This window comes from Chlorocebus sabaeus, chromosome 19 (assembly GCF_047675955.1).
Source record: "Chlorocebus sabaeus isolate Y175 chromosome 19, mChlSab1.0.hap1, whole genome shotgun sequence".
Taxonomy (NCBI): domain Eukaryota; kingdom Metazoa; phylum Chordata; class Mammalia; order Primates; family Cercopithecidae; genus Chlorocebus; species Chlorocebus sabaeus.
In genome coordinates this window covers 31,479,038-31,504,476 of record NC_132922.1, presented here as the reverse complement: position 1 = coordinate 31,504,476, position 25,439 = coordinate 31,479,038, and the positions used below count along the sequence as shown (strand labels likewise).

General features: G+C 62.6%; 2 protein-coding genes across 5 annotated transcripts; both read left to right on the top strand.

The window, feature by feature from the left end:
- Window positions 1–6,592: 6,592 nt before the first annotated feature.
- SEPTIN5 (septin 5) lies at window positions 6,593–15,398 on the top strand. 4 transcript variants are annotated; one of them, XM_007975037.3, is made up of 12 exons: window positions 6,593–6,722; window positions 6,872–6,882; window positions 11,687–11,783; window positions 11,891–11,977; window positions 12,202–12,325; window positions 12,407–12,541; window positions 12,636–12,753; window positions 12,855–12,956; window positions 13,712–13,808; window positions 13,893–14,028; window positions 14,298–14,400; window positions 14,505–15,398. In XM_007975037.3, exons 1-12 carry the CDS (start codon window positions 6,680–6,682, stop codon window positions 14,559–14,561), a joined length of 1,110 nt encoding a protein of 369 aa, XP_007973228.1. In that variant the 5' UTR covers window positions 6,593–6,679; the 3' UTR covers window positions 14,562–15,398. The 4 variants fall into 4 exon arrangements, with proteins under 4 accessions (XP_007973228.1, XP_072863121.1, XP_072863123.1 ...); XM_073007022.1 differs by lacking the exons at window positions 6,593–6,722; window positions 6,872–6,882 and adding an exon at window positions 9,263–10,660; XM_007975036.3 differs by lacking the exons at window positions 6,593–6,722; window positions 6,872–6,882 and adding an exon at window positions 9,289–10,907.
- Window positions 15,307–16,854, top strand: GP1BB (glycoprotein Ib platelet subunit beta). The gene is given in 4 exon segments (XM_007975035.3): window positions 15,307–15,343; window positions 15,346–15,509; window positions 15,512–15,892; window positions 15,894–16,854. Coding segments are annotated over 4 exon segments (1,233 nt in total). The 3' UTR covers window positions 16,545–16,854.
- The last annotated feature ends 8,585 nt before the right edge of the window (window positions 16,855–25,439 follow it).

Below are 25,439 nucleotides of genomic sequence, written 5' to 3'. Positions count from 1 at the left end.
AGGGGGCAGGACTCACTCAGGATGGACCTGAAGCTGCAGTGGCTGTGAAGATCCCTGGCTGCAGAATGAGCCCTTCGGCAAGAGACCCGGGGGGGCAACAGAGTAACTCCTTTGTACTACAAGACCCCACTTGGGTCTCCCCAGGTTCATCTCCCAGGTGCACCTGATCATGCTACTGTCTTTGGCCGAAACCTGCTCAGCCACTTCTGAGAGGATGCTGGTCAAAGCGTGCAGGGTTGAGGACTGAGCTCCGTACCTCCTCCCTGCCTTTCCCGTGAGGACGAGGGGCCCCTCCTTTCCTGCAAAAGAAGCCCCTGTCTTGGGGGCTCTGTCTCCTGCTGCTTCCCCATCTCTAGGAGACCCTGAGAGGCTCCACCACTTTAAAGGCAGCCTTTGGAACAAGGAGGGGTAGGAATCCACTTCAGCCCAGGATGTGACAGCTGGCTGGCCACTGGCCACGGAGGTCCAGCAACATGCTTTCCCAGTCGAGTGGGAGGACTTTGGCGGCATCCTGGCGTAGGGTGTGTCTGTCTCCACCAAACGGGAGTCCCCTGCCCAGGGCCAATCATGGCTCCAGCCTACAGTGGGTGCAGCACATGCTTGTTGGAAAATGGGGTCCAATCTGGGGCAAATGAGGAGGAGGACAGAGCCAACACTATGCCCTGCAAGCGGGAGCAGGAGCCCTCACGCAGGCCCTGGCCATGGCACCCGGGGAAGGCAGCTCCTCACCCTCCCGACCCCCCTCATCCGCCCCCGCAGCAATGTGTGCGGTGCAGTCTGGGGCACGCAGAGCTCTGGCTGTTCTCCATGGCAGAGGCGGCCTCCGTGGCGTTCAGTCCGGGGGGCTGGAGAGGACACAAGGGCAGGGAATGAGCTGAGACTGGAGTCCTCATCCTCACCCACGTATGGCCATCACCTGAGGCCTCGAAACCAGGTGATGGGCCGCCAAGTTGAGGGCTCTGGTAACCACCTTCCCCGTGGGAGCCTGGGCGTGCAATGGGCAGTGCATTTGCATGCAGCACTATGGCCCAGGGAACAGAGGTCCCGAAGATGGGAAGGCAGGGTCCTGTTTATTCCAGAGTGATTTTCAGATCTCTCTTGCCTGACCGGGAGGTGGATGCAGTGGGGAACTGGAGCCAGTCCCTAGAGCCCAGCGCTGAGCTCTTTGTGATGGAGGGGTGGGGTGAGCCACAGGATCTAGGTCACCATGCTCTGGCCCTGCTCTCTGCCTTTTGCAAGCACGTGCTCCCGTGGGATGCTTGACATGCTTCAATGCATGACATAGGAGAATATCAACATCGGTGCCATTTCACATCTCTTCATTCATCTGCTATTCTTCCGCCTTCAGCTTCTCACAAAATCACAGAACTGCAGTGAGGACAGAGAGCCTGCCGGAACAGCCTGGGGATGGTCCTGTGCAGCTCCCTCAGGCAGCATCCCTGTGGGGGTTCCCCTCCACCCCCTACCCTGGGGAGCTCTTCCTGGCGGAGTCACACTGCACACCTGGTCCCTGCCCTGGGCTGCTCTCTGCATTATCTTGCGAGCGCTGTCCCAGACCCCTTCAGGGGACTCTGAAGGCCCATCAGATGTGGCTGCAGACCCACCTCCCTCAGAACCTCGGCTCTGGATCCCAGGCTGGCTCCCTGCCGTGGAGCACAGGCGCCCTTTGTAGCACTCACTCCAGCTGCCTAGGGAATCGGGGACTTGGTGTGAACCGAGACTCAGCCCCCTTGAAGCCCTGTTCTGTCCACCCCTGCAAGACATAGGCGGCTTTAACCAGGGCCAGGCAGCACCCTCCAGGCAGAGACAGCTGCTGTGGATTCTGTGCTCTTCTAATGGGCACGTCTTCCCATCGGTGATGAGGACTGATTTGTGTAGTGACCCCCTTACATTTTTCTGACAAGGAAATCAAGGAAAACATTCTCCAGTAGAATCCTCACTGTACACACACTTCCCCTTGTGCTTGGTGACAGCCACTGCTTTCGGGAGCAGGGAGGACGCCCCAGAGCCTCCTGGCCTCTGTACACCCCACTGAGCTGGGCTGAGCACACAAGCACCCCTCTGCAGCCAGGAGAGGTTTTGGGGTTCAGAATATGCAGTCTGAAGCTCCCCAGAGCCTGGCTCTTTAGTCAGGCCCTCCTTGCCGGCCCTGTGAATCCAGGCCTAGGAACCTGTGCCTCCACCCAGCAGGAGCTGATGCTGCTGAGCTTCCCAGGTGCCAGACAGGGGCTGAGTGTGGGGGCCAGGGACCCAGTTGGGAGTCAGCTGCCTGCCAGGCTGTGCCCTGCAGAAGAGAGGCAGGCATAGGGCATGGTGTGCCCAGAGGGGCTGGAGACAGTGCTCGTGGGTCAGCAGGGCTGGAGAAGGGCAGCCCAGGCAGGGGGCACACTAGTGCCAAGGTGCAGAGGCATGAAGCTGCAGGTCACACTGCCTGCCTCGGAGCCCCCAGGTGCTGGGGGTGGGTTCAAATCTCACAGGGTTGGCTGGGCGAGGGCTTCAGGAACAGCAGGGACAGAAGCATGAGAGCAGTAGAAAAATGCAGGGGTCAGGAGGGTCATCCGGGCCCCATCAGGTTACTGGTGAATTCAGGGGATAGAAGGGATGTGAGCTCAGGCCTCAAGCAGCTGCCTGCGGGACAGCCCCTGGCCGGGCCGTGACCAGGTCATAGCCCTCTGCAGGAGTCAGGCCTGGGCTCCATGGTCCTGGGTTCTAGTCTCAGCTGTTTAGTCTCAAGCAGATCTCCACTGCACTCTGACCTCCACTTCCTGCTTCTACTCAGGGTGAAAAAAACACCCCATTCCCAGCACAGGTCAGGGTTGCCCGAGTTGATCATGCAGGTAGGCCTGTGGGGCTCTCCCGTGCCTGACACCCTGCATGCATCTTGGCCTCTTCCATCTTCGTCGGCCTCAGATGGACTGAGCCATCTGGAATCCATCAGCGGTAGCCTCAGCCCTACCGGCAGGTGACAGGCTTAGGAGTGTGGGGACTTGTGTCACCTGGAACAAACTGCTCCCCCTCTGAAGCCTGTCACCCACAAGACCTGCTCCCAAGGGCCAATGGCAGGTGCCTTATTCTTTCGTTGCCATCACTGTTGCCACCTCCCCACCAGCTCCATCCTTCTGTGGGTCCCTGCCCGGCAGCGCTCACTCCGCTGTGTGCTGAGGGAGGCCCAGCATGGTTCAAATGCGGCCTCTGGAGAATTTCTTCACTAAGGCTTTTTCTGAAAAGAGTCAAGCTATTTGTAGCCCAAGTTGGTTGAACAGATTTTTCTTGGTGTAGCTTATTTTTTTATTCATTAACTTCTTTTCCTTATGAATTAAAAAATAGCATTTTTTTTTTTCACACAGGAGTGCTTTATTTACTTCTTTTTGTACCATAGCCAGTGCTTCCTCTGCTTGCTGGGGAAAGTGGATGCACACACCCACTTGGGCAGGCATTTTTCTTTTAAGCCATGGCATCTTGGAGAGGCAAGTGTGTGTGTTCAGACCACTACCCCGTGACTCCAGCCCCCCCGATATCAGCCACAGGTCCAAGGCTTGGGTTTTTGTTTGTGTTTGTTTGTTCGTTTGTTTTTTGAGACGGGGTCTCACTCTGTTGCCCAGGCTGGAGTGTGACGGCACCGTCACGGCTCACTGCATGCAACTTCCAGGCTCAAGTGAGCCTCTGGCCTCAGCCTCCTGAGTAACTGAGACTACAGGCTCAGGCCACCATGACAGTTATTTATTTATTTACTTTTTTTATTTTTTGTAGAAACGGGGTCTCACATTCTCGCCCAGACTGGTCTCAAACTCTTGGCCTCAAGTCATCCTCCCACCTTGGTCCCCGAAAGTGCTACAATGATAGGCGTGAGCCACCAGGCCTGCCTGGTTGGCTTTTTGGTGAACAGGAGCCTAATAAGGGTTTCACTGGGCTGTCAGCCTCCATTGTGGTGGCCAGTATCTCAAAGCCTTACCTGGCAGAACTGGAGACACATCTGCTGACCGATGCCCTCATGACCCATTTTCCTGACTTCAGAAACGTCGCATGTAGACACTTTGCCACTCAGCAGGCCTCTCAGCTAGACAGGGTACAGCCTTGGTGTGTCTGTGGAGCGACTGGGGCTGTCCCTGCACTCACAGTCATGGTGACCAAAGTCCCAGAGTAAGGGAGCAGATGCCACTCCTCCTTCCAGCCCAGATATTTTACATGAGGTGCTGACCCAGGACCACCCTTGACTTCACTCTTGCAGGGAGTGGCTCCCAGTCTTATATATTCCATCAACCTCCAGGCTGGCCATCCCTTAAACACTGGTCTCCAATCTAACTGCACTTCTGTAAGTAATCTTTTGGGACAGACTTTTTAAAAAAGATCATGTTTATGCCGTACTCCTCATCTTTCTTGTCTTCTATCTGCAGACTTGTTTTAAAACCTATTACTCCTGTATTATGTGTGCCTCCTACCCTTTGTCTGAGCTATGCCCTTGACCTGCTGTACACTTGCCTCAAGGCCAAGTTCAAACCCCCTAACCCAAAGCAGTCCAGAGCTGCCCTGCCACCTGAGCCATGGGGAGGGGCGCTGAGCTGGTCCCTTTCACAGGCTGCCTGCCTCCCCCTGGGCAGGGCTTCTGTCTCTCCTCCTTTGTCTCCACAAGCACAGGCTTGCCTGGGTCAGCACACAGTGAATAGCCAACCATCATTTTCCAATTATTTCCAAAAAGTCTTGTCTATGCTTAGAAGTCCTGCCTGTTCCTTTGAGTGTCCCTACCCGCCCCCCCACACACTTCTTTTCTTTTTTTTTTTTTTTTGAGACGGAGTCTCGCTCTGTGGCTCATGCTGGAGTGCAGTGGTGTGATCTCGGCTCTCTGCAACCTCCGCCTCTGGGGTTCAAGCGATTCTCCTGCCTCAATCTCCCGAGTAGCTGGGACTACAGGCGTGTGCCACCATGCCCAGATAAGTTTTTGTATTTTTGGTAGAGACGGGGTTTCATGGTGTTAGCCAGGATGGTCTTGATCTCCTGACCTCGACACATATTTCTTTACCGAAATTCCAAATTCTCCAAAGCTCAGAAACATAAAGGTTTTTCAAAACTCAGTGGCAAAGCTGGATCTGAACTGATGCGCCATCACTTACTGTCTTTCTTTCCAGTTTACCTCAATACTCATGTGTTTTGTCCCCAAAATATAAATGGGTCTGATTACGAAGAACAGCCCCAGGCCCCAAAGAGGTGCCACATAATGTATGATGTATACAAAAAAGCCTGAGTTCCAAACACATCTTGGATGAGGAGCTGGGATTGCGGGTGGCGGTCCCCACACTGGTTGGAGTTCTAGACCCAGAGAAGGGTCATGGTCGATGGGGCTCTGGCCACAGAATGCAGCAGAGCAAGGACTGTGGAACAAAGACGCGCTTACATGAATTTTTCACTTACTGTGCTGGGTGCTGGTGATTCAGAGATGGAAAGGCCCTAGCGACACCTCCCTCCACCCAGGGAGCCCACGGGCCAGCAGAAAGACCAAGGGGCACAGGATGGGTGGGGAGCAGAGGTGGGTTCCCTGGCTGCGGAGGTACTGTCCATACGGGGTGCAGGAGACATCTCCATACAAGGGAGCCCTCACCTGGGGATGTGATGACTGCAAGCCTGACAGTCCCAAAGCCTTCAGAGGTGCTGCCTCGGGACACTTTGGGGAAGTCCAGGCGGAGGACACCTGGGAATGTGATAGTGACACAAATGACCGGAGAGACTTGCTCTCAGCCACTGAGTCTGGCTGACTCACTGAAGATTAGGGCCTGAACTTCCCCCTCTGTAAATGGGGTGCAGGCTCAGGCCCTGCCTTCACAGTGCCCCTCGGTCCCCTACAAGCGTTCTCCGCAGGGTGGGATAGGGTCTGCCTGGAGCATCCCCACAGCCTATGGGTCAGCAGAGAAGCAGGCGCAGAGCTGGGGTGAGATGGTCAGGGCCGGTCCTGCCCGACACCTCAGCTCACTCCTCTTCACAAATAATCCCATTTTACAGCCCAGGAAAAGAGAGGCCGGACCACTGCCCAAAAGCCTGTGGCCTGCAGCCTGCCAGGTGCGTCTGCTCGCAGAGCAGGTCTGCGCAGCACCAAGCGGTCAGCAGAGGAAAGGCTGGGCACTGGCCAACCGCACCAGGACCATCCCTGCCCAGGCTACCGCCTCCCAAGTCCACCGCAACCTCGGCGGGGTGGGGCGGAGCGTGCAGGGTCTGGCCCGGAAAGCCAGGGCAGGCTTTAGAGAAGGGCCACCGGACGGATGGTCCGCGGGGAGGACCGGCGTGGCCCGGGTCCCAGCGAGGGCGGAGGGAGCGCGGGCCGGGCCTGGGCTGGGGCACCGGGGAGGTTGCGGGGAGGAGGCCGGTAACAGCCTTGCAGGGCGGGGTCGGCGCGGGTCTGGTCCGGTGACCCCGGGCGCGGCCGGGGCTGTGGGAGGCGAGGGCGTCGCCCCGAGGCCGCGGGCGCGGGTCCATAGTGGGGGGCCTGGGTCCCCGCCCCCCCCGGGCCGCGCCGGGTCGCGCGTGGGCGCGGCGGGCGCCGATTGGCTGCCGGGCGCGCGGGCGGGGCGGGCGGCGGCGGCGGCGGCGGCGCGGAGGGGCCGCTCACCCCGCAGCCCGGCCTCGGCCTCCGCCGCTTGTCGCCGCGCCCCGCCCGCGCGCCCGCCCCGCACGTCCCCCGCCGGCGGCCACCATGAGCACAGGCCTGCGGTACAAGAGCAAGCTGGCGACCCCAGGTGAGCCCGGCGCCTGCCCGCGTGCCCGCGCGCGCCTTTGTCCCCGCCGCCCGCGCGCCTCTCACCGTGTCTCTCCGTCTCTCCCCCTCCCGCCGGCCCGGACCCGCCCGGAACCGGACCCGGACCCGGACTCGACCCCGACCCCGCAGAGGACAAGCAGGTACGTGCGCGCCATCGCTCCCCTGCCGGGAGACCCGGCCGGCTGTCACCCATTGTGACACTAGCGCCGCGGGCGCCCAGGCGCGACCCCGCCCCCGCCGGCCCTCACCCAGCCCTGTCGCGATCACCGATTGTCAGCTGGGCAGTGCCGCCGCGCCTGGGGCTGCAAAGGGGAGGAGTGGGGGCCCTGGTCCCCTGACCACCGTGCACCCCTCCCCAGGATGGGGGGATGGGCAGAGTGTCCCCCTCCCAGAGGGCCAACGCCAGCATCTCCTGCTGACCTGGCCTGTAGGCCATGAGCTGGGGGTCCTGGGTGAGGCCAGTCGTGGAAGGCCACGCTGGGGGAGGGGACTCAGGCTCCATCAGCCAGCACAGTCCCTGAACAGCCCCACAGCAGAGGGCCTGTAGTCACCCTACACCTCCCCTGCACCTTCATGCTCCTCTCCCTCCCCACATACAAATTCGAATGTTCGGGTCTGCAGCAGGGCCTCTTCCCCAGATTGGGAACCCCCAAGGTCTGGTCTGAGTCATTCTTGGTGCCCAGATGGGTCCTGGGACCCCGTGGGTACAAATAGGCTTGTGGCTTCTCCAAAGGGTTGGCCTGGGCCCCGCCCTCCAGGAAAGCAGGACTGGACAGGAGGCTGGCCTAGGCACTAGGTGAAATCCAGCCCAGCTCAGGGTTAAACAATGCTGTGAGATCCCTGGAGTGGGGTGGGGGCTGACAACCAGGTGGCCTTGGGGGGCTGGGGGAACCCTGCTGGTGGCCTCTCTGGCTTGAGCTTAGCCATCTTTGGGGGAGAAAAGAAGAGCCCAATTCTGGCACCAGGCTGGCATTGGCAGCCCCCATCAGGGATGGAGTTTCTCAGGAGCCATGGATGCTGAGTGGGACTCCAGAGTCTTGGCCCAGGGTGCAGCAGGCAGGGCAGGAGGGCTGGGCAGGGGGGCTGGGAGCTGGGGGAATCATTGGTTGACCAGTGCCATTCTCCTGGAAGGGACACACCCTGCCCAGAGGTAGATGAGGCTCTCTGGGAGGGGCTCCTTGGGGAGCCAGGCTGGGAGCTGCCTCCCCGTCACAGCAGGTCAGACAAAGCCTGAGATGCAGGGACACATGCGTCAGGCTATTGTTTGAGAGAGATGGAAGGAGCTGAGGCTGGGAGACCCGGGAGGCCAGGCCTCCGAGGCTTCTCCTGGGCCTGCAGGTGTCCCCAGCTTGACCCAAGGGCACTCTGAGACCCTGGGCTCCAGCCACTGCTGTTCGGTGCGGCCAGGCTCTCTTGCCCTTTTCTGCAAGGTGGGGACCCCCTCCTACTGAGGTGCCCATCCTTTGAGGTCAACTGGGAGTCCACCTCACCCCATCCCAGGCCTCCAAGCCCAGAGGAAGAAGGCACTGTACGGCCAAGGGAGGGAGCCCCGGAGCAGGAGCCAGGTCAGGTGTCTGGGGCGACCAGTGGGTCTGGGGGAGCTGGAAGCACATGGCAGTTTCCCTGCTACCACAGTCGGTGAGCCTCAGCCTGTCCAAGCATTCTTTTTGTTCTTTGAAAGGGGGTTGTAGAGGCATTGGGGGAGCACCATCACTACCCTCTGTGCCCCCGCCTCCTCACAGGCAGCACCGGTGGTCTCTTGGCCCTGGCTGCTGCTCCCAGAGCTGACTCCAGTGATTCTAAGAGTGGAAGTGTCTGAGAGGCTGAGGCATCAGGAGGAGGTGGGCGCAGCTGTGTCATATGGCTCAGGAAGCCCTGGGGGTATCTTTTGTCACTTGAGGACCAGAGAAAGGGGGTGGTAGGTAGGGCCGCTTCCTTGAGGCTCCCCCAGGGAATCCACAGGCCCTGATTGGGCCCAGTGGGTGGCAGGGCAGGTGGGTTGAACGCTGAGAGTGAGACTCTTGCCCTCCTGACCTGGGCCTCCCCAGAGCCTGTGCCTTACCAATGGGGAAACTGAGGCAGACAGTCTGAGAGCCACACACTGTTAGACACCTCCTAGCCTGAGGCCTAGGCCCAGGGCTGTCTGTCTTCCTGGAGATGCCCTGGACCCGAGATGCCAGCCTGTCTGGGTGGGTGCTGGGCTTCAAGGTGTGGACCCTCAGTTAGAAACTGGGTGGGACTCAGCCTAGAGGCTTCCTGCAGGTCAGGGCCATGGAAGGCTGGGGCCTGTGAGGAGGCTTTCTGGCAGCAAGGACTGAGGGATGCACTGGTAGAGCCGGGGGGCCTGGAGCCACCCCCTTTCCCTGGGATGAAAGGCTCTCCTGTTCCCAGCTGTGGGCCTGCCCCTCCTCCCCAGGTGCCAGTGCCTTCCAGGCCCCACAACAGGACCAGGGCCTGGACGGGCAGTGGAGGAGGTCCCTCAGCCAGGAGAGCCTAAGGGAGGGCTGGTGGTGGGTGGGGTGGGGCTGGGGCCTCCAGCTTCTAGTGTTGTAACGTGCAGGGACTGGGCCTGTCCAGTCCTACCCTGGAACTTTTCCAGGCCCCATGTCCTGCTCTGCTGGGCTTGCCTGTTGGGATTCTATTGGGGTCATGGAGGTAGGTGGCCCACAGAGCGGAGCTCAGGAGACCCCCGCAGTCCCTGGAGTAGCCACATGGGAGGGAGGCCCAGCTGGCAGGAGCTCCCAGTCCCTCCAATCCTGTGGGTCAGAGCTGATGAAGAAGCTCACAGGGCAAGGGAGTGTCCACGGAAGCACATGGGAGATGGGTCTCATCCCACCCCCTACCCCTGTCTCTGAGGGCAGGGCCACCTGGGGGCTGCAGGGCAGCGCATGGGTGGCTGGTGTTTATTCAGCAGGCTGGCCGGAGCTTCCAAGTTTGGCAGGGACCTCCAGTACTCTGGCAGCCTGCACCCTTCCCTTCCCTTCTCTTCTGTCCACCCTAAGCCTCCTAGGGGGCGGGCTGGGCTGGACTTCACAAAAGGTGGGCTCTCTCCTCCTCCCGTCCCCCGAATGTCTTGGGGCGCCGCACCGGGAAAGAGTCCACCAAACACACATGCACACACCCACCCACACACCCAATGCACGCACTCACACGCGCGTACACACACACGCGCACACGCATGTATACATGCACATGCACGGGCACACACGCAGGCATTACACACACACAGGCATTACACACACACCCGCACGGACGCGCACACACAAACACGAGCACACACAAACACGCACACACACACGCACAGGGGAGGTCAGCCCCAAGCAGGGCTGGGGAGGGGTGCAGGGCGCGGCGTGTTGTGGGCGCCGTGACGCAGCCGGGAGGTTTTCGGGCAAGTCTGCGAGAAGACTGCCGGCCCTGAACGGGGCGGGTTCCCCCGCGGTTGCGCGTGGGTCCCGGGAGCGGCCTCCGGCGCCCTCTGGCGGGCGGAAGCCGCGCAGCACCTCTTGGGGTCGGAACGCGCGGCCGCTACCGACTCCCGGCCCGCCCCAGCCCGCGTGCAGGACCCAGTCGTCCTCTTCTCCTGTCCTGGAGCCCGGAGTGAGGCCCCAGGGGCGCGGCGGGGCTCCCGGTCCACGCAAGCCACGGCCCGTCAGCGCCTCGGCTCAGCCCTGCCCTCCGCAGCCGCTTTCGGGTGGCTCCGCCCGCGGCCCAATTTCCAGGCGACCGTTTCCCGGCGACGGCGGGCGGGGCCGTCTCTGCCGCCCCCCGCCGCGCGCTCCGCGGGCGCCTGCGACGCCCCGCCTCTGGCTCGGGTGCGGGAGCGGGGCCTGCCCGGGCTGCGACGCCGCCACAGCTCGGGGCCAGTCCGCCCAGTCAGGGGGATGGCTCGGGCGGCTTCGGGGGTCGACGATCCCCCGGGTGGGCGACGTGCCCTGTCCAGGCCTCACTTCCCGCGTCCGCAAAACGGGGCGGAGAACGCAGCCTAAGGCAGAGCCGTGCCAAGGTCCCTCGCCGTCGCCAGGCTCTGGCGGCCTGACCGGGCCCGGGGTCCGAGCGCGCCCCCGGGCCCGCAGGGGTCGCCGCGATGGACTCGCTGGCAGCGCCCCAGGACCGCCTGGTGGAGCAGCTGCTGTCGCCGCGGACCCAGGCCCAGAGGCGGCTCAAGGTGCGTGTGTGGAGAGGGCGGAACGTGGGTCTGTGACCCCGCGGGCCCCGAGACTCGGCAGGGGGTCCCCGTCCCCGCGCACCACGGCCCGCCAGCGCCTAGGTTCAGCCCTGCCCTCCGCGGCGGCCTCGGGGGTCCGCGGCCTCACAGTGGGCGCTGTGCCCTGTCCAGGCCTCACTTCCCGCGTCCCCAAAACGGGGCGGAGAATGCGGCCGTGGGACCCCTCCAGGGGCCCCAAGGGTCTGCAGGGGCTGGGCGCCCGGGAGCGCGGGCGGGTTAGGCTCGGCGCCGCCGTCTATAAATAGGCGCTGCGCCGCCGCCGCTGCCGCCGCCCCCGCGGCTGGATCCAGGCCAGGTGGGGCCTCCCGCCCCCTGGCACTCTCCGGAGGGGTGAGTGTCGAGGCCCCAAGCTTCTCCGGCTTATGGAGGGCCTTAAGTGTGTCCCAGGGGTCCCAATCCTGTTGCCCTCTGCCCGAGGAGGGAGGACACCGCCTGTGCCTGCTGCAGCCTGACATCTCCCCAAGGGACAAACACAGCCTGGGTCCCTGCAGAGCCCTCCCTAAGGTTGGGGCCAGGGGTGTCCTCTTCTGCCACCCCCTGGCCTGCCTTCTTATCTCCAGGCTTTTGCCCACGAGCCCTCCCCTCATTTTTGCCAGTGAAATGCCCCACCCTGGGAACCGTACCCTCTGCTGTCTCCTCATCCTGCATTTGGTAAGAGACAGGGTATTGGGCTTCCAGAGAAACCTTTTTGTCCCTAACTTGTCCCACCCTGCCCCCAGGACATTGACAAGCAGTACGTGGGCTTCGCCACACTGCCCAACCAGGTGCACCGCAAGTCAGTGAAGAAAGGCTTTGACTTCACGCTCATGGTGGCTGGTGAGTGGGCTGGGCTCCTCAGGGGAGTGGCTGGGGTCCCTGGCCAGCCAAGCTCTGTCGTTGGAGCCCCAGACCTAACCCAACTCCTTCTCTGTACCTGTGTGCAGGTGAGTCAGGCCTGGGGAAGTCCACACTGGTCCACAGCCTCTTCCTGACAGACTTATACAAGGACCGGAAGCTGCTCAGTGCCGAGGGTGAGTGGCCCCCAGGAGGCCCTGGCACTGATCCCCAGCCCCCTTCCATGGGACGTCTCCAAGCACTCCCTTCCAGGTCCAGCTCCCACTGTTCTGTTCTTGCGGTGTGGGTCCCCCGGGGGGGTAGGGCCAAGGCATCAAGATGGATGAGGACAAGGGTCCTGGCTGCCAAGGGTGAGGGGCTGAGGGTTGGAGAGGCCCCTCCAGTGGCCCCTTCCCCGTAGAGCGCATCAGCCAGACGGTAGAGATTCTAAAGCACACGGTGGACATTGAGGAGAAGGGAGTCAAGCTGAAGCTCACCATCGTGGACACACCGGGATTCGGGGATGCCGTCAACAACACCGAGTGGTGAGCAAGGCCTACTGAGAAAGGCCCTGCCTAGGCGGCCACAGCACTCCAGGCCTGGCCTCACCTCCCTCCTGCCCACAGCTGGAAGCCCATCACTGACTATGTGGACCAGCAGTTTGAGCAGTACTTCCGTGACGAGAGTGGCCTCAACCGAAAGAACATCCAAGACAACCGAGTGCACTGCTGCCTGTACTTCATCTCCCCCTTCGGGCATGGGTGCGTGGCTGTCCTGGGGCCAGACTTGGGAGTGCACCCCCTTACAATATGGCCCCTGGCTGTGCCTATGCCCACGCTTGGATGCTCTCGGCAGGCTGCGGCCAGTGGATGTGGGTTTCATGAAGGCATTGCATGAGAAGGTTAACATCGTGCCTCTCATCGCCAAAGCTGACTGTCTTGTCCCCAGTGAGATCCGGAAACTGAAGGAGCGGGTGAGCTTGCCGCCGCACAGGGGCCTGGCCAGGGCCCTGGGGCTGAGAGTACAAGGGGGACTTGACCAGCCTCAAATCTGACAGCCCTTGCCCCACCACAGATCCGGGAGGAGATTGACAAGTTTGGGATCCATGTATACCAGTTCCCTGAGTGTGACTCGGATGAGGATGAGGACTTCAAGCAGCAGGACCGGGAACTGAAGGTGAACATGCAGACTGCTGGGGCAGGGCGATGGAGGTGTCGAGGGCAGAACCAGAGGGCCTTGTCTCCTTCACACTGGGCCTGCTGGAGGAGGGCAAGGTCAGCCCAGTTGGGGGCAAGAGTCATTTGTTCTAGGAGTAGAGGACCTGTACCCCCTTCATCCAGAACTAGAAGGTAAAGGTCACCATGTCTTTGCTTGGCTGGGGTGGGTCATGTGTGCCCCATATGGTGCTTGGCAGGTATGGAGCACTTCCCAGAACCAGAAGTGCAACAGTGGGCCAGGCCTCCAACCCCAACCCTGTTTCTGTGGGTTACCAGAGGAAGGGGCTGGCCTAGTGGCACACCCTGGCTCCCAGATTTCTGAGCTCCAGGGTTGGTGGCTTCAGGTGCCCCAGCAACTCGAGTGGTGATGATGGAGACCATGCCAGGGGAAGGTGGCCACCAGGGCAGGGGCATCAGCACGGGGAGACATAGGCTTAACCCTGGGGAGGGAAGGGGCAGCTGGAGGGTGTGGTTCTTGATGAGGGAGGAGATGAGGGTGGAGCATGCCTGGAAAGGCCCTGGAATGTGAGCCGCATGGGCTCTGTCTCCAGCCAGTGGCAGAAAGGCCAGAAAGGGGCAACGCCAGGATCTCTTTGAGGAGAGGTCGTTGATGGTGATGCTGGAGGGGTGCCCTGGGAATTACATGCCCATTTCCCATCAGTAACCCTGCAATTACGCTGACTGGGTGTGAGCCCTTCTCCCTCCTTCCCCCAGGAGAGCGCGCCCTTCGCTGTTATAGGCAGCAACACGGTGGTGGAGGCCAAGGGGCAGCGTGTCCGGGGCCGCCTGTACCCCTGGGGGATCGTGGAGGGTAAGTGGAGTCTTGGGGTACCAGGTCTGGTGGGGGAAGGTTTCCTAGGCTGGCGCCAGCCCACCACCCACCCCCACCCCGCAGTGGAGAACCAGGCGCACTGCGACTTCGTGAAGCTGCGAAACATGCTCATCCGCACGCACATGCATGACCTCAAGGACGTGACGTGCGACGTGCACTACGAGAACTACCGCGCGCACTGCATCCAGCAGATGACCAGGTGCGCTCCCCAGCCCCCAGCCAGACCTCGCCCCTCCAGCCCCGCCCACGTCTCCATAACTGAGGGCCGGTCCTGTCAGCCCACCCAGACTTGAACCTTGCACGATCCCCCAAATCGCCCCCCTCCCAGAGTCTGGTTTCCCTAGAACCAGTCCAGGGCTGTGAGGGCTCCGGAGGGCAGGGCCTCAGCAGTGGCGGGGATGGGCCAGGCATCGCCAGCCCACGCTGAGCCTCCGGGTGGCGCCGCCGCGTCCATCCCTCCCCCCGCAGCAAACTGACCCAGGACAGCCGCATGGAGAGCCCCATCCCGATCCTGCCGCTGCCCACCCCGGACGCCGAGACTGAGAAGCTTATCAGGATGAAGGATGAGGAAGTGTGTGGGGCGGGGGGGGGCGGGGGCGGCGGAGGCGGGCGGCAGGGATGCGCTCCCACGGTGCTGCTCACCGGCCCCGGTTGTCTCCGCCCGGCCTTCTGCAGCTGAGGCGCATGCAGGAGATGCTGCAGAGGATGAAGCAGCAGATGCAGGACCAGTGACGCTCGTCGCGGACACACCGTTCGTCTCCGGGACGCCCTCCCACCCCTGGACCCCAGACCGGACTGTTCCCAACCCGGAGACGCGGGGCCACAGCCCCCAGCTGACCCTAATTTATTTTCAGCACCACCCCCTCCCAGGTCATTCGTATCTGCTTCCGAGGGGCCTGGACGGTAGCCCCCGCCCAGCTGGCCCTCTCTGGCCTTGGGGGATCAGGAGCGAAGTTGGGCGGGACTTCAAAGATCCGCCTCTCTTGCCCTTCCCCCGCCCCTAGACGGTCACACTACCCAAACTGCAGGCCCTGCTCTAGCAGGCAGGCAAATCTAGGCAGAAGAGGATTCCCAGGGTCATGGGTCTGTTCCCTGCCCCAATGCTGCAGAACGGACTTGGGAGCCCTCCTTTGCCTGCTCCCGCGGGTCACCCAGCAAGTGCTGAGACCCCATTTTCTGTCGAGGCGGGCCGGGTCTTCCCTTAGCCCCAGAAGCCCAGCGGGCAGGGTTGGGCTGAATCAAATGGGAGCTCTCCAGACTTAAGGAGGTGAGAGGCTGCAAGGAGGGCGGGCCGTGACCACCCACACCCCTTCTCCACAGCCCGGCCTGACCTGGAGGACCCCCGGGGCACTGGGCGGTGAGCCACCTCCTGGCAACTCTCGGTGCCGTCCCCTGCCCTCGCTCGAGGCCTCTTCTCCCCAGCACAGCTGTGGTGTGCCGGGATCCCGAGCCTCGGCCTCCTGATCTTACCACCCGCATGATCCCTTCCCGCCACACGATGCTCCCTTTTGTTCCGTTGTGAATGCCGCGTCCTGTCCTGGTGACAGGAGAACAATGTTGGTGAACGTCGCAGCGGGTGTCCGAGTGCTCCATGTGCCCCTGAGAGCGGGTGGGAGCGGAAGCCCGGGCGGCCTGCGGCCTCCGGCGATAGTGTGCTATCTGCCGCTGCAGCACGCGTCCGCGCAGCCTCTGCGCTATTTCTGGCCAGACCGCAGCACTGTGGTCGGTGCGGGCGTGGCGGGGGCGGGAGCGTCTTATCGCTCGGCTCTCCCGCCTACGCGTCCCGCTCCAGAGTAAGCTGGGCCGCCGTCTTCTAGCCATGGGCTCCGGTGAGTCTGGAGTCCGGTCGGGCCCCCGGCTGCTCCCTAGGCCGATCCGGGTTGAGAGGCGCTCTGGTCCTTTGGCTGCAGCTGGGAGAGACTTGGGTCAGACTTAGAGGGGACTTCCAGCCGGCGCGCGGGGTGGTCAGGGTGGAGAGGCTGGCGGGCTACCGGGACGCCGGGCATCAGGGGCTGGATGGAGCCGGGCCGGCGCTCTGGGTACTCAGAGACGTCGCCCAGGTGCCCCGCCGACCGCCCGGCTCACTGCGGCGCTTCCCTTGCAGGGCCGCGCGGGGCGCTGAGCTTACTGCTCCTGATGCTGGCGCCGCCGAGCCGCCCGGCCGCAGGTTGCCCGGCGCCCTGTAGCTGCGCGGGGACGCTCGTGGACTGCGGGCGCCGCGGGCTGACTTGGGCCTCGCTGCCGACCTCGTTTCCTGTCAACACAACCGAGCTGGTGCTGACCGGCAACAACCTGACGGCGCTGCCGTGGGGGCTGCTGGACGCGCTGCCCGCGCTGCACACCGCACACCTGGGCGCCAACCCCTGGCGCTGCGACTGCCGCCTTGTGCCGCTGCGCGCCTGGCTGGCCGGCCGCCCCGAGCGTGCGCCCTACCGCGACCTGCGTTGCGTGGCGCCCCCAGCGCTGCGCGGCCGCCTGCTGCCCTACCTAGCCGAGGACGAGCTGCGCGCCGCTTGTGCTCCCGGCCCGCTCTGCTGGGGGGCGCTGGCGGCGCAGCTTGCGTTACTGGGCCTTGGGCTGCTGCACGCGTTGCTGCTGGTGCTGCTGCTGTGCCGCCTGCGGAGGCTGCGCGCCCGCGCCCGCGCCCGCGCCACACTCCGGCTGTCGCTGACCGACCCACTGGTGGCCGAGCAAGACGGAACCGACGAGTCCTGAGGAGAGAACCGGTGCGTCCTGAGGAGAGAACCGGCGCTGGGCAACGCGGACCTGCAAACTCGACAGGACGCTACCCGAGGGACCCTCGCGCCAACCTGGACCGGTCTCCGCCTCCTCCGCTGTCCAATCTCTCATACCCACCCCACCTGCAGGCCCAGACCACGTGGGACAGAACTCCTGCCCACCCTACCCCGAGGGAGGCGAACCCACACCTCCAGGCTTGGGAGGACCATGGGGCACAATGCGGTCCAGACCCTGCCTGCGTCTCCCCTCCAAACTCTGGTGCTGAATAAACCCTTCTGGCCTTCTCTGCACGACTGATCTGGAAATTCCCCTCGCCAAACCCAGGAAAAGTCCCCAGGAGGCGGTTCAAGGGGACACAAATACTTCCTCACATGGCCACCCTAATCTCAGGGGCAGACAGGAGTCAGTGGGTGAACTCTCCCCTTCCAGTCACACTCCCAAAAGGCCACATGGGAAGGCATGAGAGAGACGCTAAGTGATAACTTGGGGGCCAGCGAGGACACTGTGGGGACAGTGAGGACCCTGTGGGGCCAGCGAGGACGCTGTGGGGACAGTGAGGACCCTGTGGGGGCAGCGAGGACGCTGTGGGGACAGTGAGGACCCTGTGGGGGCGGTGAGGATGCTGTGGGGACAGTGAAGACGCTGTGGGGACGGTGAGGACCCTGTGGGGGCGGTGAGGATGCTGTGGGGACAGTGAGGACGCTGTGGGGGCGGTGAGGACGCTGTGGACATAGTATGCTGTGGGGACAATGGGGACGCTATGGACAGTAAGGACGCTGTGGGGGCAGTGAGGACACTGTGGGGACGCTGTGGGAACAGTAAGGACCGTGTGGGGGCAGTGAGGACGCTGTGGATACAGCATGCTGTGGGGATGCTGTGGACAGTGAGGACACTGGGGGGACAGTGAGGACACTGTGGGGACGCTGTGGGGACAGTGAGGACCCTGTGGGGGCGGTGAGGACCCTGTGGATACAGCATGCTGTGGGGATGCTGTGGACAGTGAGGACACTGTGGGGACGCTGTGGGGACAGTGAGGACCCTGTGGGGGCGGTGAGGACCCTGTGGGGATGGTGAGAATGCTGTGGGGACAGTGAGGACACTGTGGGGACGCTGTGGGAACAGTGAGGACCCTGTGGGGGCGGTGAGGACGCTGTGGATACAGCATGCTGTGGGGATGCTGTGGACAGTGAGGACACTGGGGGGACGCTGTGGGAACAGTGAGGACCCTGTGGGGGCGGTGAGGACGCTGTGGATACAGCATGCTGTGGGGATGCTGTGGACAGTGAGGACACTGGGGGGACAGTGAGGACACTGTGGGGACGCTGTGGGGACAGTGAGGACCCTGTGGGGGCGGTGAGGACCCTGTGGGGATGGTGAGGATGCTGTGGGGACAGCATGCTGTGGGGACGCTGTGGACAGTGAGGACGCTGTGGGGACGGCGAGGACGCTGTGGGGGCGGCGAGGACACTGTGGACACGGTGAGGACGCTGTGGGGACAATGAGGACGTGGGACAATGAGGACACTGGACAATGAGAATGCAATGGAGACGCTGTGAGGACGGCAAGGACGCGGTGGACAGGGCGCTGTGGGGGCGGTGAGGATGCTGTGGACAGTGAGGATACTGTGGGGACAATGACACTGTGGACAGTGAAGACGCAATGGGGACACTGTGGGGGCAGTGAGAACGCTATAGATGCGGTGAGGATGCTGTGGGGTCAGTGAGGATGCTGTGGGGATGCCGTGGGGACAGTGAGGATGCTATGGGGACAGTGAGGACACTGTGGATACAGCATGCTCTGGGGACAGTGGGGACACTGGACAGTGAGGATGCTATGGGGACAGCGAGGATGCTATGGGGGCGGTGAGGACGCTGTGGACGTGGTGAGGACGCTGTGGGGACAGTGAGGACACTGTGGACAGTGAGGACACTGTGAGGGCAGTGAGGACACTGAACAGTGAGGACGCTGTGGAGACAGTAAGGACGCTGTGGGGGCGGTGAGGGCGCTGTGGGGGCGGTGAGGACGCTGTGGGGACGGTGAGGATGCTGTGAACAGTGAGGACACTGTGGGGGCGGTGAGGACGCTGTGGGGACAGTGAGGACGCTGTGGACAGTGAGGATGCTGTGAGGGCGGTGAGGACGCTGTGGGGACAGTGAGGACGCTGTGGACAGTGAGGATGCTGTGAGGGCGGTGAGGACGCTGTGGGGACAGTGAGGACGCTGTGGACAGTGAGGATGCTGTGAGGGCGGTGAGGACGCTGTGGGGACAGTGAGGACGCTGTGGACAGTGAGGATGCTGTGAGGGCGGTGAGGACGCTGTGGGGACAGTGAGGACGCTGTGGACAGTGAGGATGCTGTGAGGGTGGTAAGGACACTGAACAGTGAGGATGCTGTGGGGACAGTAAGGATGCTGTGGGGGCGGTGAGGACGCTGTGGGGGCGGTGAGGGCGCTGTGGGGGTGGTGAGGGTGCTGTGGGGACGGTGAGGGCGCTGTAGACACGGTGAGGACGCTGTGGGGACAGTGAGGACGCTGTGGACAGTGAGGATGCTGTGAGGACGGTGAGGACACTGAACAGTGAGGACGCTGTGGAGACGGTAAGGACGCTGTGGGGGCGGTGAGGACCCCGTGGGGGCTGTGAGGACCCCGTGGGGGTGGTGAGGATGCTGTGGGGACGGTGAGGGCGCTGTAGACACGGTGAGGACACTGTGGGGACAGTGAGGATGCTGTGGACAGTGAGGATGCTGTGAGGACGGTGAGGACACTGAACAGTGAGGACGCTGTGGAGACGGTAAGGACGCTGTGGGGGCGGTGAGGACGCTGTGGGGGCGGTGAGGACCCCGTGGGGGCTGTGAGGACCCCGTGGGGGTGGTGAGGATGCTTTGGGCAGTGAGGACAGTCCCAGAGGCGTGCCTTGTCATCTGAGCATGTTCAGGGGCTGGTTCTTGTGGACAGTGCCAGCCATGAGGTCACCGAGAGCATTTTAAGGGTTGGGTTTCCTGATGCAGGGGCTGCGGTGTGGGCAGTGTTCAGTTCACTAGGGGAGTGTTGGGGCAGGTGACCAGGGTTGGTTCGGGTCTGTTGCTCCATCTGGGACTCCTGGACCATTGGAGTGAGAAGACAGTCTCTACGTGAGGGAGCCATGTGCGGTGGGGGTTCATGGGGGACCCCACAGGATGAGTGGACCTCAGGGGTTGCAAGGTCTCTGGAATCATTGTGTCCTGGAGTGAGCCTGCCCCTGCCACAGGCTCCACCAACACCCCCAAACCCTCCTCCTGCCATCCCTCCCCATCCCACAGCAGCGGCCCCAGACCCAGACCCCTTCTGCCAGGGCTCAGGGCTGGCAGCCTGCTCCTGCCAGCCAAGAGCCGTTCCTGTCCCTACCAGCAGCTACTGCCTTCCCCAGGCTCCCAGGCTGCGCCACACGGGGCCTGCATCTCGGCCAGGCCTCTGCACACTGTTCCTTCTGCCTGGCACATGGTGCCCTTCATGCCACTGCTCCTTGCTCATCTCCTGTGCTTCTGGCGAGTCCTCCACCAGGCCACCACTTCCCTCAGGAAGTCCTCTCCGACTGCCCAGACCAGCAAGGGGCTTCTCAGAGTCCTCCAGTCTCTGGCCTCCCACTGCCCTGCCCGGATTCTGGAGCTGAGCAACCAGGTCAGCACAGGTGCCCAACTTAAGGGGTGACTGACGCCTTCCTCACTACTGGGGCTGGCCTGGGGTGCCAGGGACAGGGTCCCTCTGCCACCATCTGTGTGGCCCCCACCTGGCTGGCCCTATGAACAATGGAGACTATTCTCCATACATCCCAGAGAGAGGCCCCAGATGAGGAGCCTCAGGTCCCAGCCACCTGGCCCAGGAAGGCCCTCAGCCCCCAGTGGCCATCACTGACCACCACTGACCGGGTCGAGGAGGCTGCCACTGACATGGCCTTTGTCCTGGCCTTTGTGGGACAAGACAGATGGCCCTCCTGCAGGGCTGATGCTATCTTGAGGCTGCCGGTCAGACGTGAGGCAGGAGCCACCCCTGCCTTTGTGAGCAGGTGCAGGGCATCCGGCCCTTTGTGGGCTACAGCCGGCTGTGGTTGTCCATCCGGCCTTATCATCACATCAAGGAGAGTGGCCCCCTTTACACAAATGAACTGCCCAGCTTGCCCTCCCCAGCAGTGGCCTGGCATCTCCAGAGCTCCTAGTGGAGGTCAGAGGTAACCATCGTCATAACACCGTGCATGTGCAACACTCTAAACTCAGTCCAAGCAGGGCACGGGGAGGGGGTGTGCTCCCCACTTTCTGCAAGAAACCAGATCCCAGAAGGGGGTTCTCTGCTGGGCCCCAGAGCATTTTTTGTGACTGCACTGGAAACAGAGCTGAGGCAGGCCTCTTGGATCCCCTCTCTGCCTCACTGAGGTCTTTGGGGTGCAAATGCACGGCCCAGAAGAAAGTGACCCGGGGTCCTAGGTGGCCCCCAGCCAGGAGAAGAACACTCCCCTAGTCTGTGGGAAAAGGCCCCCGCAGGAGATTTGGGGAGTGGGCAGCCCACTGCCTGCAAGGCTTGAGGTCTCCTGGGCCAGTGTCTCGCTCAAGGGCTGGCAGGGGTCCCTGAAGCAGGGGCTGCAGAGGCAGAAGGCCTCCTGTTGGGGAAAGCGGCTGGAATCACTGTGTGGTTAGACGTAAGGAAGAACTTCCTGCCTGCTGGTCGGTGGGGCAGCCGAACCCTATAGTTCCTCCACAACCCCTCCTCTTGCCAGCTCTCTGTGGTCTAGACTGGTTTGTGCCAAGGTACTGAGCACGGAAGGCACAGGGCTGCCCTCGCTGGCTGACCTTCCTTGGCTGCCTGGGAGCCCCCACTCCCCACACCTGACTCTGAGCTGACCCTCCACACACACTGACCCTGGGGCCTCCGCCCCCAAGGAGTGTGGGGAAGTGGATAGTCCCAGCTCAGTACCCCTGAATGGCCCTGTGGGGACAGGAGAAATGCACGTGCTCCCTGCAGACCTGGGTACCACCTTGACCCCAGCATTATGCGTCCTTCATTTCACAGACAACACACCTGCCCCTGGGCCCCCTCCCCACTGATGAGCTGGGCCCTCTGTGACCTCAGATTCTTCCTTCTAGGCAGGAACAGGTTAGGGGTCCCCTCTCCAAGCCCTGCCTGGACCCCACACCTCCAGCTCCCAGGCCAGCTGATTCAGGGCTCCTTGCCCTGCAGCCCAAGGGCCCTCTCACCAACATTGCCTGCCGCACCTCCCTGGGCTCCTGTGATCTCAGCTTTAGGTCAAGGCCCAGCCCTGGCGTACCCTCCCCCGTAGGCCAGGCCCTCCATGCCTTTGCCCGCGCCAGTCCCTCCGTGAGCACACCCTTCCTGCTGTGGCTACTCCTCAATCTTAGAGGCCCCTCTCAAGCCGATCCTCACAGAGCATCCTAGGCCTGCCGTGGCCTGACACATAGTGCAAGACAGTGTCCAGGCCTGTGTCCCTAAGGTCCACCTGGGGTTCAAGCCACATCTTCGGCCTGTACACAGCGAGCTAGTGAGTGAGCGAGGCCCTGCAAGATGGCCATCCGTCTTGTCCCACAAAGGCCAAGACAAAGGCCGTGCCAGCGGGGTCTGTGATGGCCAGTGGTGGTCAGTGAGGGCTGGACCGGGAGGCTTACAGCTCAGGATGCACGCGCACATTTCACAGACCCCTCCGGGAAGCTCCCAGGGCGAGGGCCTAGTCGTGTTCTCCTCTCAGGCGAGCAACCCTAGCCAGGCACCAGAGGGCGCTCGCGGTCTGCAGGAAACCCTGGCTAAGTAAGGGGTGAGCGCAGAAAGAGGTGGGAGATGTGGGTGCAGACAGCTGGGGTCCGCGGAGAAACGGAGGCCTGGAGCGGGGGCGCTGGGTTGCCCAGGCTGGCGGCGAGCGGCACCGAGTGGGACGGGCAGACCGCCCCTCATGAGGGCGGGAAGGGGCTCGCCGCCTGGCGGCTGACGGGGCGGGATGAGCGCAGCCCCCGCCCCTGCCCTGGCGCACTGACAGCCTGTCAACCGAGAAGATAAGGGACTTCTTCCGCCGGGCGTGGGGTGGGGGTCAACCCAAGTGCGCTGTCCCCCTCCCGCCGGTGTTTGCTCGGTAAACACTTATTGGGCCCTGGCTGTACACACCGCCGCGGGGGAGGGGCGGGCGACCTGAAGGCCTGGGCTCCACGGCTCCTGCCAGGGATGCCGGGTCCACGGCCCATCAGTGATGCAGGAAAAGAGACTCTGTCACCTCTGGCCCCGCCTGGGGAGAGTTGCCTGTGGGGTCCTTCGTGGGCCCCCTCCAGCCTAGAGTGGCACTAGCCTCAGCTTCAGAGCTGGGCCGACCCCTACTAGCCGAGGCCTCAATGGGGCCCGGTGGAAGAGGTCCTGGGAAGGTCTGGGGAGCTGAAGCCCTGGCCACGTTGCGGGGGACTGCACCCCCTGCCCAGACGGAGCAACAACATTGGGGTGGGTGGCGGAGCCCTGGGGGCCCATAGCTCAGCGCAGCGTCTGCGCCCACCCCCTGTGTTTCCGATGGAAGACAGGCTGAAGGTGATAAATCACCAGGTCCCACCCCCACCCACCCCGCCAACGGGTGGGAAAGGGGGGCTGCATGTGACAGAGACAGGGACTGAGACAGAGACGGGAGCCAGGTCTAGAGGAGAGACAGAGACAGTGGCACTGCGGTGGCCCCGCTGACACGGGCCAGGACCCTTGCTAGGGTGTCCGGCCTCCCTGCTCTGGGCGCCCCTTCCACAAAGCCCATCTGGAAACCAGCTGAGAGCCACCGTACCCCCACCCCGGCTGACCCCCAACAGAGAGGTGGAGGAGGGAGGGAGACCTCTGCAGCCATAACTCCGTCCCCCCTCCGGGAGAGCCATAAATCAGCAGGGGTTCTCGAAGCACTACCCCACAGGCTGAGGGGGGCTTCAGGGCCGCTGGTCCTGGGGACTAGGCCTGTCCTTGGCTGTGTCTGTCCCTCTTTAAACAGCCCTGAGGCCGAGGCAGGCATATCACTTGAGGCCAGGAGTTCAAGACCAGCCTGACCATCATGGTGAAACCCTGTCTCTACTAAAAATACAAAAATTAGTCGGGCCTGGTGGTGGTGGGCACCTGGAATCCGAGTCACTCTGGAGGCTACAGGGGGAGGATGGCTTGAGCCCAGGAGGCAGAGGTTGCAGTGACCCCAGATCACGCTACTGCATGCCAGCCTGGGTGACAGCTAAACTCTGTCTCAAAAAAATAAAAATAAACAGCCCTGAGGGGAACCCCAGTGGCCCCCACCCCCAGCACAGTTGACTGAGCACTGTCTACACTGGATGTACACACTCACATCCTCACTTTCTCTCCCCAGACAGGAAATGTCTGCAGGGAGTGACTCTGTGTCCTCATCAGGAGACCCCCGCTGTTTCTGGCCCCTCAGGAACTAGGGGTCAGCATGTCCTACCCAGTGAAGCCCTCCCGGGGCTCTTTCTGCCCGCGGGAAATGCCTCCTTCCATCCTGTCTTCCTGTCACCACCACCCCCCAGGGCGCTGAGGGCCAGCTGGACAAAAGGTGGTGAGAGATGGGCCAGGTGGGTCCCCTGCAGGTGAGTGCACCCCACATACATACACACAGGGCAGGTGCAAAGTCAGGACCCAGGGGGAGAGGCTCGAGAGGGCCTGGGGGAGTGCTCCCTGGAGCTGTGGGGTGTGCTTGGCACCCTAGTTCTAGCTGGGCCAGCCTCAGCAGCCCCTCTCCAGGGTCCATCCTGCAGACGGCTCCCAGGGTTCCCGTGGTGGGCATAAGGGCATTGTACACCAGGAAACACAAATGTCCACCGTGACATCACCCCAGCTTGTCTCAAGGAGCCGTGGGGTTGGGGGTGTGGGCTGCTGCTGCTCCTTGTCTAGAAAGTCCTTCGGAGATGTTAGAATTCTGTACCTGAGACAGGCACTCACTGTCCTTGGGATGGCCTGGGCCTGGTCACCTGGACTGTCGCCTTCATCCTCAGAGCAAACCCTCTAGCACTAGTGACGTCTCAGGGGATGGTTCAAGGCATGCAATGGCTGGAGGTGTGCCCAGCTCAGCCTGTAGGAGGGTCTGGCTTTTCCAGAATGTCCCAGGGAGAAGAATGCGAGGGGAGAAGGGTGCTGGGGTGTGCAGGGGGCCCCATCTCCCATCATCCATTCATGCTCAATCGTTCAGACCAGTGTGTAGTCCTGTCTGGAGCCTGCCGGCTGCCGGGGTCAAGGGCTGGGGGGTGCAGATCCCTTGGCCCCAGACCCCCACCTGGCAGAGACACCTCACTCCTCTTCCATCCCTCCTGAGAGGGCCAGCTCCCTCCTCCCCACACTGGGATTCCCCCTAGTATGAAGTCCTCTGGGGCTCACCTAGGTGTGTTTAAGCATGTCTGACAAATTGAGGGACTCCAGGCCTAACAGACTCGAAATGGGCCGGGGAGACAAGAGCTCATTCAACCACAGGGACCAGTCTGCGCTGCCCTCCCCAGGCCGCCCAGGTGCGACTCTCTCCACTGTCTGTCCCAGCCACACAGGACCTTGGGGCCAGCCCCACAAGATCACTGCTCTCCTGGTGGGGTACAGGAACTCTCAGAGATGGGAGGATCTCGAAGGGAAGCGTTTGAACTTTGCCTGATGGACCCCTGGGATGTGGGGGTACAGACCCCAGGTGGGCACCAACAGGTCCCCATGACAGCCACTTCTCTTGGCTGGGCCACATTGACAGAATCAGGGCGCCCACTCCTGGGAGGAAAGCCTCAGTCTAGGGCTGGGGGTCCAGTGAGCCAGGGGTGAGGGTCCCAGGGCAGCGTCAGCCCGCAGTGCAGACCAAGGCTTCTGCCCTGCACCATGTGGCAGCTGTACCTGCCACTCAGG

Bases quoted from the DNA above. Each gene is read 5' to 3' on its own strand.
- SEPTIN5 (XM_073007022.1), top strand. From the start codon at position 9,347: ATGTCCTGCTCTGCTGGGCTTGCCTGTTGGGATTCTATTGGGGTCATG. The intron at 11,784-11,890 runs GTGAGTGGGCTG...ACCTGTGTGCAG, and splicing joins CTTCACGCTCATGGTGGCTG to GTGAGTCAGGCCTGGGGAAG. The intron at 12,957-13,711 runs GTGAACATGCAG...TCCTTCCCCCAG, and splicing joins AGCAGGACCGGGAACTGAAG to GAGAGCGCGCCCTTCGCTGT.